The sequence below is a fragment of the Leuciscus leuciscus genome, assembly GCF_965113295.1.
Source record: "Leuciscus leuciscus genome assembly, chromosome: 25".
Classification (NCBI taxonomy): domain Eukaryota; kingdom Metazoa; phylum Chordata; class Actinopteri; order Cypriniformes; family Leuciscidae; genus Leuciscus; species Leuciscus leuciscus.
This window is the reverse complement of record NC_138724.1, coordinates 25,948,106-25,964,064: the sequence shown is the minus strand read 5'-3', so window position 1 is coordinate 25,964,064 and position 15,959 is coordinate 25,948,106. Positions and strand designations below refer to the sequence as shown.

The 15,959-nt window shown below is 40.1% G+C and overlaps 1 protein-coding gene across 2 annotated transcripts in view; it reads left to right on the top strand.

Moving 5' to 3' along the window:
* Window positions 1-15,959, top strand: part of plxnb2b (plexin b2b) — a 172,321-nt gene that overhangs the window by 118,570 nt on the left and 37,792 nt on the right. For both annotated transcript variants that reach the window (XM_082159082.1, XM_082159081.1), the window contains 4 exons: window positions 9,781-10,892; window positions 11,843-12,031; window positions 15,133-15,258; window positions 15,785-15,885. In XM_082159082.1, the coding sequence (XP_082015208.1) occupies window positions 9,783-10,892; window positions 11,843-12,031; window positions 15,133-15,258; window positions 15,785-15,885 (1,526 nt within the window). In that variant the 5' untranslated portion in view covers window positions 9,781-9,782. The remainder of the gene's footprint in view (window positions 1-9,780; window positions 10,893-11,842; window positions 12,032-15,132; window positions 15,259-15,784; window positions 15,886-15,959) is intronic.

Genomic DNA, 15,959 nt, shown 5'->3' with positions numbered 1-15,959 from the left:
TGAGCCCAAATGTGTACGGACGCAGCGCTCACACAGCAGAGGTGCGCTCTGGTCCTCAGGCCAGACTGTTAATGGCTCTCAGCGCTGGCCCGGCCGCCATGGCCAACCGCTTGCGCGCTTCATCAAATGAAAATAAATGAAGAGCCGGTCGGGATAATCATTCATATGGAAATTCAATGGAGACTGTGACAGGAAGTTCACTGCGCACTTTCAGACCTGTTCGGCTCACAGGAGTGCTGAGGACCACATCCAGCCCCATCATTTCATTTAGTTATTGTGCTCTTCATTTTCTCTCGAAAAGAATTGTGGGTCATTCCGTCTTTCTCTTGGTAAAAGCAACGTGGAATCATGCCTGTTGGCTTTGAATGCTATAGTGGACTCCTAAATGTTGACGACGAGCAATCGTTCTCTGGGAAAATGGATAAAAAAAACGAATCAAACATGAATTACTCATCTAGTTCTATACTGTCCAGTGCTAAAATCCCCTTGTTTTAATCCAGGGGTCGGGAACCTTTTTTGACCAAAGAGCCATTTTTTCATTTTTGGATAATGCATTTTTCCAAAAGAGCCACAGTAGAAATATATATATATATTATTAAAGACGTGCTTTTTTTCAATAAAAAATTCAACAGTAGTAATTATTAGGTCCATAGACAACTAAAAACAAGCAAATATTCAGCAAACAATAAATAAGTGGCAATATGGAATTAATTGTGCAGGGCTTTCACTGTGAGGTTGAGTTACCAAGTGATGAGCATAAATCCTGTTTTGTGTGCGTGTGCGTGTGTGTTTGTGTGTGTGAGAGAGAGAGAGTGAATGCACACAGTACTATCTGCTGTGTTTACGTGAATACTCGACTTGGCATTTTGATATATTTCTGTGTTTATTTGGCCGTTTAGGCGCGCAACCGAAGACAAAGGCTACTGTGCTTGTCCGTGTTTGCTCGGAGCGCGCGCACAGCATCCTGTCAGTAGTTCAGTTCTCTTTCACGACTTTTAATATTTAATTTCAATATAAAGCACATCCTGTTCTTTTCTTTCTCATTCATTCATGTTTTGTTATTAATAACTTTAAACAGAATCGTTAACTGAAATCTGCACGGATTATCAAAAATACGACACATTTATAGGACATAAAGGGTCTCTGCGGCAAAAGTGAAAGTACCAGCGGGTGAAATGTCTCTTGCGCAGCAAAGCACCCGTTTAAATAAAATGATATATTAAAGTTTATAAAGCCTACTTTTACATTTTCGCTGCTGTTCTAGAATGGTTTTCGCCAGCTTGAATCCCAGTGCAGGAGCTGTAACTTAGGTTACCACAGAAACGTAAGCGGTTAGTTGATTGCTGTGGTGACTCGTGACACTCGCGAACAGCACTGAACACGCACTTTTGCCGGTACAACTTTAATATTATTATTATCATAAACTTTTCATTAACTTCAGTAGGCTGTAGGCTACTACAACAAGGGAATTGTAATTGGCTGCTTTTTCTGCAGAGAGCCGATCTGTTGATGTGTTTTAATTGTTTCATCGATGGTTTGTTGATAAAGGGTGAGAGACCTCGCGAGCCACATGATTTTTGCCAAAGAGCCAGATGTGGCTCGCGAGCCATAGGTTCCCGACCACTGTTTTAATCTAAGTACCTGACCCTAACTAGCATTTACATACATTTATATACATTTTCACTTTAATTTTTTGTTTACACAGGAAGTTACCATTATTTCAGTATATTTTTTGAAGATTATTATTTTTATTTTTTTAATTTTTTATTTATTTGATAAACCATTATTTATAAAACTTCAAACTTCAAACTTTTAAATCTTATTCAAAATTTCGTGTCAGGCTTGCTAAAGCCAACTTCAGAGTTTTGTCTTTACAAACTTTTTTATTTAATTATTATAATTATAATTATTTAATGTAATATTTTTATTTAATTTTTTATTCAGACTTTGGACTTAAATTAATAATGGAAAAATTCAAGTGTTTTATTAATATTTTTATTTAGTTAGCTGTTTATTTATTGTTTTTGCCTTTAGTCAATTACCAATATACTTTTCTATCTTTTTTTCGGTAGTATTATTAGTATTATTTTGGAGAATATTTGGTATTAACCTGGTATTTACCATTATATCAATATTATTATAATTGTTGTTGTTTTTTTTACCTTTATTCAGACCAGAAAAATACCATTATTTCATTGTCATGTTTTTATTTATTTATTTATTTATTATTATTATTATTATTATTTGGGGGGTGGGGAGATTACTATGAATAAGACTGTGAAATTATCATAAATTTTTATTTTTTACTAATCTTTTATCATTTTTTATTATTTTTTATTATTAGCTTTATTTTGTGTTTTTTGCTTTCATTCAGATGATGTTGGTGCATGTTTACCACCCATCAGTCTACAACTAAAAATGATCCATCTTTTATTAACGCACAAGTCCTGTGCAGACCTCTAACAACTCCATTCTGTGTTGGAGTCCGCGCACACTTTCTGCTTGAGACGTGGCTTTGTGTTTATTTGACAGCTTGAACCCGACGGTGTCCTGTAATCTTCAGTGGCGCAGGTGAAAGACACGTGTGGACTTGCCTTGAAGGCTTGCGAGATCTAACAAGGCCGTTTTTCCTGCAGACGCCTGTTTGGTGATGCAGCGCCGAGCTGAAGGGGTTTTGTTCCTTCGCCTGACTGAGGAGAAAACGGGATTATCTCTCTCAGGCAATAATAAACCTACGCTAATGAGTCTTCTTTTCTCTCTCTCTGTCTCTCTCCTGGAGGTAAACCCCTCTGTTCTTCAGTACAGTTATAATTTAACACTCCTTGCTCTCCGCTTGGATTCCTCCAGATGTTTTTTGCTTCATTAGTGCATTATTTGTTTCGTTATTATTTATTCACGCGTTTTGAGACCATGTTTGCTCTGGGCTAATTCGGTATCTGTCGTCAGGTAAATTAAAAGGAGTTTTTCCGGCGGGCCTCGATGTCCTGATGGAGTGGGCCGCAGTGGTGCTGAGCCGGTTGGTGTTGAGCCCTGCTGCGCCGGTATTGCGTGATGTCGAGCCGCAACACTTTGATCCTGCGCAAATTTCAGGATTAGCAGGCGGATTAACAGCGCGTGTGATGGATGAAAGAGCCCGCCGCACGGGGACAGGAGACCGGATCCACACGCGATGACCTATAACCGCACATCTGAGGGAATTTGTATTGCAACAGACGGTTTTGGGGGCTGGATGTGAGCGATTTGCATGCATAAGCAAATGAATGTTTGAAGCTACATGCCGTACAATGAGAGAGACCGAGCAGGAATTCGGTCACCCTAATCAGAGTATAAAGGCTCTGTCTCTCGAAGAAGTTTTGTGTCAGGGAAAAGTTTCCCTCTACATGTTTTAATAAAAAGGTTTTTGTCTTTCATCGTGCTTAAACAAGGGAGCGCGAAGCCTTTTATTTTTCCGCCCTTCAGCCAAGAAACTGCTTTGCCCTAGTTATCAGCTGTTCGTTTGGAGTGTCTTTCATAAGACCTGTGGGCACTTTATTCAGTGAGAATGTATGTTGTGTCCTGTGTCCTTCAATCATGAATTAACATCTACAACAAAGCTTTTACTTGATAAAACAACTAATTTATTTGTTTGACCTTAGATGGTAGGTTATTAAACATGGATGAAAAAGTGTTGGGGGGGGGGGGGGGGGTTCTATGGTGTTCTGAGTGGTGGCTAGGGTGTTCTCTGGGATTTCTATGGTGTTCTATGTGGTGTCTATGATTGCTAGGTGTTTTAGGTCATCACTAGGGTGTTGCTAGGATGTTATGGGGGGGGTTATATAGTGTTCTGTGTGGTTGCTAGGGTGTTCTCTGGGATTTCTATGGTGTTCTATGTGGTGTCTATGATTGCTAGGTGTTTTAGGTCATCACTAGGGTGTTGCTAGGATGTTATGGGGGGGGGGGTGTTCTATGGTGTTCTGAGTGGTGGCTAGGGTGTTCTCTGGGATTTATATGGTGTTCCTCTGTGTGGTGTCTATGATTGCTAGGTGTTCTCGGTCATCATTAGGGTGTTGGTAGGATATTCTGGGGGTTTCTAAGGAGTTCTGTGGTTTCTAGGGTGTTCTTTGATGTTACCAGTGTGTATTATCGGGGTTTCCAGGGTGTTCTATGTGGTTCACACCATGTTCTAAGGGGGTTCTAAGCATGAATGAAATAAGCATTGTCATCAGTGAAAAACATCAGTTTTGTATCTTGTATTAGTCTAGGGAGTTCTGGTTGGTTGTTAGGGTGCTCTAGGGAGTTTCCAATGTGTTCTAGATGATTGCTAGGGTGTTTTGAGTCGTCACTAGATTGTTGGTAGGATGTTATGGGGGGATTCTATGACATTCTGTGTGGTGTTTATTATTGTTAGGTGTTCCGGGTTGTCTCTAGAGTGTTGGTAGGGGGGTTCTAGGGTGTTCTGAATGTTTGCTACAGTTCTATGGAGTTAAATATGGTATTTTGAATGATTGAAATGGTGTTTCTAGGGGGGTTCTAGGGTGTTATATTATATGTGGGTGCTAGGGTGTTCAAATGAGTTTCTAATGCTTTTATGGGTTTTAGTGTGTTCTTTGTGGTTGGTAATGTTTTCTAGGGCAGTGGTTCCCAACCTTTTTTTGTCTGAGACCCCCTTTTTCCCAAGAAAATATTTTAGGGCCCCCCTTCACATTTATTGATATTATCGCTCTTGTAAGCTTGCAGCAAGGATGACAAAATATGTTGTTTTCAAACAAACGGTATGTTTACTATAAACAGATATGTTTATGCACAAATAATAGCCTATAAATATTGATAATACAATAACAAAAACATTAGTAGGCCCTTTGTAATTTAAAAAAGTAAGCCTAGGAGTAGCCTATAAATTTGCCCTATTTTAAATGCAATAACAAAAATATCAGTATTCACACTTGTATGTAGGTAAAAAAAGAATGAATATAGGCTATTACTAGGGTTGGGTATTGGTTGGGTTTTATCCGATACCAGTACCTACTTGGTATTTTTCAAACGGTTCCGGTGCTTAAACGGTTCTTAAACCGGTACTTAAGAAAACGAAACTGCACACACTTTATCCAAAAAATTATATCTGTGTGTGTTTTCTGAAAAAGATTTTCTGATTTCTGTTTAAATTAAAAATTGTGCTGATGTAGCCGAAAACACTTAAGTTAAGATAAAAATGTTGTCTTCTAATATTATTTATATATATTATATATCAATTATATTACATATTATATATTATAGACTTTTACAAAACAGAGAAATATCTGACACTGAGCAGAAATATTTAACACACAAAGTATAGCCTCATATAAATATACTTGATATAGGCTACTTCATACTTGATGATTTGCAGTTGGTATTAAAATACTAGACTTACCCGAAGAGGAACACTGCAGCTGAACTTGAACTTTAGTCAAGAATGTCAGAGGTTTTGGGTTCTAATCCGCATGCATAGTTTTTTTAAACCGATAATGCTCATCAGTGGTTGTATATCAAGCAGGGACACTTTGTGTGCATTATATGTTGTGATTTCACCAGAACGAATAGATATGAGGCGCCGTCTAGGGCTTAAATCGAACTTCATTCACGCACACATAAAACGCTTGCATACACGTATATATACTAAGTAGTCACACATACGTATACTGCTGAATGCTCCAACTATATGAAATGCACAACGTCACATCTAAAGTCGCTCACGCACACACACACACACACACACACACACACAAACCGCGCACATACTCATCTGAGACGCGAGCACACACACACACACACACACACACACACACATAAACTCGCGCACATACTCATCTGAACACACACACACACACACAAACTCGCGCACATGCTCATCTGAGACGCGAGCACGCACACACAAACTCTCCAAGCACATAACGTTACTCATATAGACGGCGCCTCATAAATAGATCGATCTCTGCAACGTATTGAAGCGCGCGTCCGAGACGAGTGCGGTGTGCGTGAGCCACAAGAGAAAAGAATTTTCAGCGCTAGATCGTCTCTTATTTAACAAACGAACGAAATGAATGCTCTGCTGGTTAACTGGAGATGTTACTGGATCATTCGTGCCGCGAGATGTTTTATAGGGGGCGGTGAAAAAAGTCAGGCACCGAAATCAGGCACCGAAAGTTTCGTTCTTATTCGGTCTGGTTACTACCGTTTACGTCGGAACCGGTTCCCTATTGGAACCGGGTTTCGGTACCCAACCCTAGCTATTACTAAATGACTTCTGTCTGGGGCCTCAATACTTGCATGTTGTTTGTGAGGCTTATCAATGTGAGGCTTTATTTTTTAGGCTTTTGGTGCTATAGCGAGCGATAATAAACTTGCGTTTATTAACAGAATAATGCGTCTTTCGGAAGAACATTGAAGCCCTGTGTGCGTCTATGACGAGTCAGTGTAAAATAGTCCCAATGTAAACACTTATTATTATAGGTGTACCATTGTGATTCAGGATAAGACAAAAACACGGTTTGGAAAATGGATTCATGATGAACTCGCTCATTAAATAAATTTTGAACAGAAAAAAGTTAAGGACTCTTATTTAATGCAAATTGCACAAAACTTTTCAAAATATGACGCGACCCCCCACAGAGCTCGCTGAGGCCCCCTTGTGGGCCACGACCCCCCTGTTGGGAACCAATGTTCTAGGGGGTTACTAGGGTGCTCTGCGTGGTTTATATGGTGTGTTCGTTTGGGGGTTTCTAGTGTGTTCTATGTGGTTGCTAATGTGTTCTGGGGGGTATCTAGGTTTTTTTACGTGGTTTCTATAGTGTTCTGTGAGGTTGCCAGTGTGTATTATCGTTTTCTAGGGTGTTCTATGTGGTTTATATGTTGTTTTTCTATGGGGTTTGTGGTTTCTAGTGTGTGCTGTGTGGTTGTTAAGGGGCTCTAGGGGGTTTCTGGTTAGGACAAAACTTGAAAGATTGCGCCGTCGTATCAAATCTGGTTAGGGCTTAGTGTTTTTTTTTTGTTTTTTTACATGTTTTATTGTCCAACAAGTGGAAATTGGAAGTCTGATTGCTTGTAAAATTAACCTCTCCTAAACCAACCGCATGGCTTGAGCTATCATTCATGTTCATAGAGCACACCTCAAGTATGGGCAATAGTAGTAAAAGTGTTTGTCCTAGCAAGCGCTACTAATTGACCTCTACTTGCTTAACCATGAAATTCAACACCCCAACAAATAGGATCTGAATTCTGCGTTTTGTCATTTGCGTTAATTGAGACAGACGGCTAAGTTTTCTCCAAGGCTACTCTCCGCACTGACGGCCATAACAGAATTAATGGACGCAGGCCAGTGTGTCTTGACCTTCTGTCCTGCATTACGAACACACATGTCAGGGTAATTGGATCCCTGAAGATATATGTGTGATTCTTAAGCGAAGTCTCTGTCGCTGATCTATACGTCCACGTCCCATTTCCTTTGTGTCCATGAGCTCAGTATTGAGTTAGAGCTGCTGAAATGTCCTTTCAGGTCTAGCGCTGTTAGTAAATGCTGTCATTTGTCTTCCTAGATTAGAGGTTAAATATTATATGATTCCTTTCAAGCACCTGCAGGCAGATGCATTGAGATGGTCTTTGCTCCTATAGTGCTCCTAAACCCAATCCCATAGTAAATCTCTGAGCAAAAATTCAATTGCTCATAGATTGCTCTTTCACAGTTCTAATTTCAACATCAACTTTGTTTAGATGTTTCTCATGCACAAAACAACTGTTGACAGAAAGAGTTGATAGAGAAGATGTGGAGGACAGCTCAGATCATTTGGTTTTGGAAGACTTTGATGAGACATGTTTGAGTTTATATTGAGCTGACTTTTGATTGGAAAATTCAAATCAGTGTCCAAAGAAGTTATTGATCTCGTCTAAAACTTTAGAAGAGACTCATGGGATTTTTTTGGGGGGTCTTTTTCTCTTGGAAATAATCAGAGAATCAGGAGGTCAGTCACACTTTTGGACACAAGGGAAAAAAAAGTCTCGATTATCTCTCCATTTAATCTCTAAACTTTCTGAGGCAAACAGTTGAGAGATTGGAGATCATATTTGTTATTTTTCTCTCCTACAGGGCCAGTCACTCTTCAGACAGAAGCAAAAGTCTCAATTTGCCCTCAATTTAATCTGTTTGCCGTCCAGAAGAAACAATCGAAATATTACAGAGATGTCATTGCTTTACAAACAGGGTCATCCGTGCATTCACACAGAAGTAAAAGTCTCCATTTGCTTTCCATTCAGCCTCATCAGTGATTTTTCTCTCCTATAGGGTCAGTCGCACTTTCAAGTCTCAAGTTTCTGTCCATTTAATCTCTTTGCTGTTTAGCTGAAACAATTGAGACATTAAAAAAAGTGTGTTATTCTTCCTTACAGGATTGGTCACGCTTTCACATTCAAAAGTCTCTTTTACTGTCTTGGAGAAACAATTGAGACATTGCAGAGATCTCATTGGTGATTTATTGGTGATTGGTCACACTTTGGCATCTATCTACACCTGAGTTCCACCTAAACTAGTTCTGAAACAAATCATACAAGAGCAAAAACGTCCTTAGGACAAAGTCAAAGAATAACAAACCACTTCCCATAAAGAGAGCAAATAACGCGAACCAATTTAAGCCACCATTCCAAATTAAAAAGAATTGTTTAAGGGTATGAACTAAAAAGGGCAGCTACATTTACGTGAAGAAATGGAATTTGTAATAAATGAGCTTCGTGATCAGCAGGGAGAAGGGGAAAAAGATGAAAACTGCCAATAGAAGGGCAGGGGTTTTTATGTAAATGAATGTGAGAGCTGAAATTAACTCAACCCTCAGGGCGAGTGTGTTATCACTTCGCAGCGTCGATGGAACTCCAGGGAATGGCAGGTTAACATCATGAAACAGCCGCCCAGGTTTGAGCTTCGTTAGGCTTTTTAATTTGAAGAACGTTTTTTCCGAAGGGATGAATGGGCCGAGAGATTGAGCACGCTGGTCAAGTCAACCTGTAGTGACCTTCACCAACTGTTGTAACCATAATGTGTTTGTGCCTTAACTTTGTGCACACTGTTAATGACTATTTTGCTGGTTGCTACTGTAGGATGTTCTAGGGAGTTTCTATGATGTTCTGGGTGGTTTCTAGGGTGTTCTAGGTTAAGGTTAGGCTGTTTTAGTAGGTTTTTGGGGTATTCTGGGTGGTTTCTAGGGTTCTAGAGCGTATGAACAATTGTAATAGTGATGTCTAACTTAGCAAGCAATACTAATTAATTCTTTCCCTGCCATTGATGTCTTTTATAAGACACCGTTTATCCACCATTGACGGCATTTTCCGGCTTTCCGTTGTTTCACTGTTATATAGTAGGGGGCACTATTACGCATCTTCTTGAAAGAGTACTGAATCTCCGGATCAAAACACTGGAAAAAAATGTGCAGAAACAAATGATAAAGCCTTGTAGTCTTTGGAAAAAAAATTCTCAGCTTTTTGTTCAAAATATTGCTTTTTTTATTAAACTTTTATTCAAGTGTTGATAAAAAAGAATGCATGAAGCTAGAATAAAATGTTGTGTTTTTTTGTATAAAAGCAGAGGCACTGTTCTTTCTTTTGATGTATTGTATGTTCAGATATTCATACAACGAAATATTCTGGGGGCCATTACATTTTTGTGAAAATTATCAAAAACACTGGTGGGGAAAGAGTTGACATCTTTATACTCACCGACACCCCAACATCTGAACTTTGCATTTTGTCATTTATCCTAATTCAAACTCTTTCTTTTTAAAGCAATGGCCACCTGGTTACCAGCGGTCCTACTGGTGCTACAAGTAACCGCTGCACCCCCCGAAGACCCCATACTCGAGTTTTCCACGGACACGCCCATCAATAACGTGGCACGGGACTCCCAGACCGGGCGTGTTTACCTCGGTGCGGTCAATGCTATTTATCAATTGGACTCTTCATTGAACATTGAGGCCAGATCTGAAACTGGGCCCAAGAAAGATGCGAGGGGTTGCACACCTCCAGTGTCTACTTGCCAAGACCTGAAAGACACCAACAACACCAACAAACTGTTGCTGGTTCATTCTGCTAACGGGTCGCTGATAGTCTGTGGGAGTTTATACCGAGGAATCTGCTCTCTGCTCAACCTCACCAATGTCAAAGAGCAGATATACTACAGCGACAGCAAAGGGGAGCGAACTTATGCTGCCAGTACCGAAGAGCACGTTTCGGTGGTGGGCGTCATGGCCACGCTCGAATTGGATGACAAACCATTCAACGTCTTTTTGGTCGGGAAGGGCTACGGAAGCATGGACAGCTCAAAACTCATCAGCACCAGAATCGTGCAGAACTATCGCGACTGGGTCGTGTTCGAGAGCATCATCGAGGCGTCTACGGTCCAGGCAGTTCCCTTCGTGCCCAAGTACCTGCACGACTTCCGCTTTGCCTTCAAATATGACAACTTTGTCTATTTCCTGTTTTCGCGCACTCTCGGTGGAACGGACAACAAGAACTTTACTTTCGTTTCGCGCCTCTGCGAGAACGACAATCACTACTATTCGTACACGGAGCTTCAGCTTAGTTGCGGCCAGAAGAATCGCTTCAATAAAGTCCAGGCCGCGTATTTGACCGAGCCGGGGAAAGAGCTGGCCCAGGCCATGTCTGAAACCGTAGAGTATGGGAATATCAAGGAATGGGATAAAGTCCTGTTTGTGGTGGCTAGCTCAGAGGAAGGGGCCACTGAATCAGCTCTGTGTATGTACCCCCTTAAAAACATCAACCAGAAACTGTTGGCCATCGTTACCGCTTGCTACACGGACAACGGCAAGATTGACGACAGATTAGTTGTGGAGAGTCCCTACACATCCAGTAAAGACGAACCATGTGTCAAACACGATGTAAGTAGCTTTTCTTAACATTGATCAATGACACAAATGCCTGTTTTGAAGCTGAAAAGTTATTTGTGTCATGACAACTCTCTGAGAGATTGGCATGTTAATGGATATGGCAATGTTAAGGTATTTGGTCTTGGTGGAATAGATCTGCTACGCTACTGCTGCATAGCAAGTACCGGGACTTGCTACTGCCAATACATTCACAGACTGCACATGTACATACATGAAATAACCCCCGTAGCAGATCTATACAGGTGGAGCTGGGGAAGGTGGAGGGTTTATGAAAGCGTGTATGTATTATGAGCCATTACCAAATATTTAAATGTCAGTTAATGGTTTTGAAAGGATATGAAATGTCAGAAGTACATTTTTTTAATCATTCTGCTTCGAAATTTGTCATTTATTTGGAAATAATAAAATGGAAATTTTCCCTCAAACATATAAATGAAAATAGATTGTGTTTAGCTTTATATTGGATAAATTTTGCTTGCTAACTATAATATATCAAACACATCAGTGTAATAAACTAATATGTAACTTGCTTATCTGTGTTTATTTTTTTTTCCTGAATATTTTCTATTACACTTTCTTTTTATCTGCTTTCTTTTGAAAGAACCCCACATTTTTTTAGTGATTTCATCCCGGAATTATCCCAGTGAAAATGGTTCTTTAGAAAACTGCTGCTACTTTTGTGCTTAACATACAGCACCCAAAGAGTAGAGATGTACAAAATGTGCTCTTTTTCAACCTGTTTTACTTCTGTCATATAGTGAAAGAAAATACAAGAAAACATTTAGACATTGTCAAAAAAAAATCTTGGAGTCAGAGCAAATTATATTTTGATGAAAGATTAACAAGACAGTAAGTGCAGGAACATGTATTTAAAAAGTACATTTAGTACATTTCATGTTTATTTAAGTGTCTGTTTCCCTTTACTCTTTGTTATCGTGCAGAAAGACATTGTGAACCAGTATAAGTGTGGAGCCGATTTTCTTCCATCTCCGTTGGCCAGTCGGCAGGAGTTTGCCTTGAAGGCCAATCCAGTCTTCACCAGGCAGAACCTGCTGACCGCAGTGGCCGTGGCTGTCGAGAATGATCACACCATTGCCTTTCTAGGCCACAATGCTGGAGAGGTGATCAAGGTGAGAAAAGTTCTGTTAAATTCAGGAAACTACATTCACAAGGTGCTCAAACCCTCATCTGTGGTGCTATAACCCTTTAACCCTAAGAGCTTTCCTGTAGCTCAGTGGTAAGAGCATTGCGTTAACAACGCAAGGTTGTGGGTTCGATCCCATATATATCGATTATATATGTATAAATGTATAGGATGACGCAATGTAAGTCGCTTTGGATAAAAGCGTCTGCCAAATGCATAAATGTAAATGTAAATGTAACCCATATAGTTGAGGTCGTACCGCTTTATAAGCAAGTAGGAATGTGTTCTAGACGTTCATCAGTTACTGTATGTAAGAAAAACAATGCAGAATGACTTTTGAATGTGAACTATAAACTATTAATTTAAAGGGATAGTTCACCCAAGAATGAACAGTTACTCACCCTGATGTCATTCTGAACCTGTACTGTATGGCTTTGTTTTCTGTGGAAGACAAATGATTAATGTTTCTGTTCAGTTATTTTCAATATAATGAAAGTAAATGAGGCCTGCTGCTGCCAAGCTTTAGAATGACAAAAAGTCATCATAAAACTATCAATCAATCAGTCTGTGTTTATTTATAGAGCACTTTTAAGCACAATCGATGTTGACCAAAGTGCTTTACAATGAATACAAGAATCACAATGAATTTAAGAAATATAAACACATTTTTGAAGCTTAAAAGATTAGAAGATAACAGGAAAATTATCCATTTCGGCTGTTGTTCAGCTGAAGTCAGTTCAGTGTTGATTCATTTCGGTTGTAAAGATCATCAACTATTAAGTTAATTTCATCTATAAAGCAGTTCTGCAAAAAATGTAATCGTCCAGCTCAGTTTAGTTCTCATACAACAGCATCAGTAGAGCCAGATCAATAATGTTGAATATTAAAAGTCCTCATTAATTATAATTGCACAGTAAAGAGCATGAGGATGAGGACTAGTAAATGACACAATGAGGACGAGTACCGGATGACGAATAAATGACACGAGAACAACGTGATTACGAGTAAGTGACACAACGAGGACGAGTACCTGACACAATGAGGACGAGTACATGAGGACAAGTAAACGAGTAACGAGTAAATGACACGAGAACAACATGAGGATGAGTAAATCACAATGAGGACGAGGACATGAGGACAAGTAAATGACACAGTGAGGACGAGTAAATGACACAATGACGACGACTCATCATGTACTCATTGTACATGAGGATGAGTAAATGACATGAGAACAACATGAGGACGAGTAAATGACACAGTGAGGACGAGTACCTGATGACGAGTAAATGACACGAGAACAACATGAGGACGAGTAAATGACACAGTGAGGACGAGTACCTGATGACGAGTAAATGACACGAGAACAACATGAGGACGAGTAAATCACAATGAGGACGAGTACATGAGGACGAGTAAATGACACAGTGAGGACGAGTAAGTGACACAACGAGAGCGAGTACCTGACACAATGAGGACGACTAAATGAGGACAAGTAAACGAGTAACGAGTAAATGACACAAGAACAACATGAGGGCGAGTAAATCACAATGAGGACGAGTACATGAGGACGAGTACATGAGGACGAGTACATGAGGACGAGTACATGAGGACGAGTACATGAGGACGAGTACATGAGGACGAGTACATGAGGACGAGGACATGAGGACGAGGACATGAGGACGAGGACATGAGGACGAGGACATGAGGACGAGGACATGAGGACGAGGACATGAGGACGAGGACATGAGGACGAGGACATGAGGACGAGGACATGAGGACGAGGACATGACATGAGGACAACATGAGTACGAGTAAATGACACAGTGAGGACGAGTACCTGATAACGAGTAAATGACACGAGAACAACATGAGTACGAGTAAATGACACAGTGAGGACGAGTACCTGATAACGAGTAAATGACACGAGAACAACATGAGTACGAGTAAATCACAATGAGGACGAGTACATGAGGACGAGTACATGAGTACATGACATGAGGACGAGTACATGACATGAGGACGAGTAAATGACATGAGGACGAGTAAATGACATGAGGACGAGTAAATGACATGAGGACGAGTAAATGACATGAAGACGAGTAAATTACATGAGAACAACATGAGTACGAGTAAATGACATGAAGACGAGTAAATTACATGAGAACAACATGAGTACGAGTAAATGACACAGTGAGGACGAGTACCTGATAACGAGTAAATGACACGAGAACAACATGAGTACGAGTAAATCACAATGAGGACGAGTACATGAGGACGAGTAAATGACACAGTGAGGACGAGTACATGACAGAATGAGGACAAGTACATGAGGATGAGTAAATGACATGAGAACAACATGAGGACGAGTAAATGACACAATACTCATTTTTGGGTGAACTAACCCTTTAAACTAACTTTTCCACAATGTAAAAATAACCAAAAATTGACAGTCCGTAGGAGGACCTGTAACAAGACCAGAATGTTAGACATTGTTAAAGAAATGTTGAGGAAACGAACATCTCTAGAAATTTGAGACAACCAATTAGTGAACCGCTACAAGCAGCTCGCTACCTGATGTCACACACCTGAATTAGCAGGCGTGTCACAAAGCTGGAGTTTAGGCTTTGGCAGGTGAGGGAATTGGTGGGTGATCGTGGCGAATCTCTGACAGAGGGATGAAAGAGAAAAAGATATCACTGACGAAACCCCTCGCTACCGCAGACACAACTAAAACCTGTTAGACGTTATATTAGAAATAATGAACAGCTCTCTCAACTTGAGTCCAATTCTTACACTCAAATAAAAAGGCTTTGTTAGAGCTGATCATTTGCAGGACAGACAGATGAAATTGAGCGATAGATGGATAAAAACCAGTCCGGATGCAGGTTTTTGTGAGTTCCCTGTGAATGGAGCTGTGGTTTTATGGTCATTATGTGGCTTGTAGGCCGTTAGCTTAGGGTTGACGCGTTGTCAGGTGTGGCTGAGGTGCGCTGAGAGGGTTTTGTGTGGTCTGTAAATATGACAGATGTGTTCTTTCCTGTGCTCGACTCTTTAATTGTGGGTTTCTATTGTTCTCTCTTTACCCAGGTACATTTATCTAGCCACCCAGAGGCGTACAACCCCGGTCCGGGCTACAAAACCAGCGGCTATGTAAATAAGAACCTTTTCTTTGACAAAACCAAGGCGCACTTGTACATCACCACTGAGAAAAAGGTACGAGGCTGAAGTCATTTATCACAGACGGTGTGCTCAGTAGTAGCTCTTTGATTATCGCCGCCTCAACCTCTGGAAACGCATGATTGCACCTATTTGAGCGCCTTTTATTGTTACCAAAATATACATGATAATTTTTTTAATGCAGTTTGAAGGCATTGGTATAGTTTACGTCTTGCTGGGTCTATGACCATACAGTGATGTAATTGCAGTGTTTATGAGGCGGTGATGTATTGAAATCATTCTTGTTTGTCGTTTTCTCTGTAATTTTCTGCAATTAATTCAGCTTGAACCACTTCACATACAGGCTTTGTTTAGATCAGTTCATTTCAGTATAAACTTCATACTTTTCAAGAAACTACTTTACTTTTTATGGTTTTAAAGTTTTCTTTTTAAAACAGTGATGGCATCATTATAATTTGCCTACTGAATTGTGATTGGTTTTGCATTGCATTCTTAGATGCTGATTGGTCAGTACAGCATTTCAGCTTTATTTGAATTATTTTATGATTCTGTGGTTATGCAGATCACGAAGGTGCCCGTACAGGCCTGCCATCTGAAGACGGACTGCCAGACCTGCGTCACTCAGAGAGATCCGTACTGTGGCTGGTGTGTCCTGGAGGGAAGGTACCTATGTTTTGTAGTTTTTTTTAAAACATTTTTAAAATAGTGTCTTGGCATCTGTCTTTGGCATCCTGGTG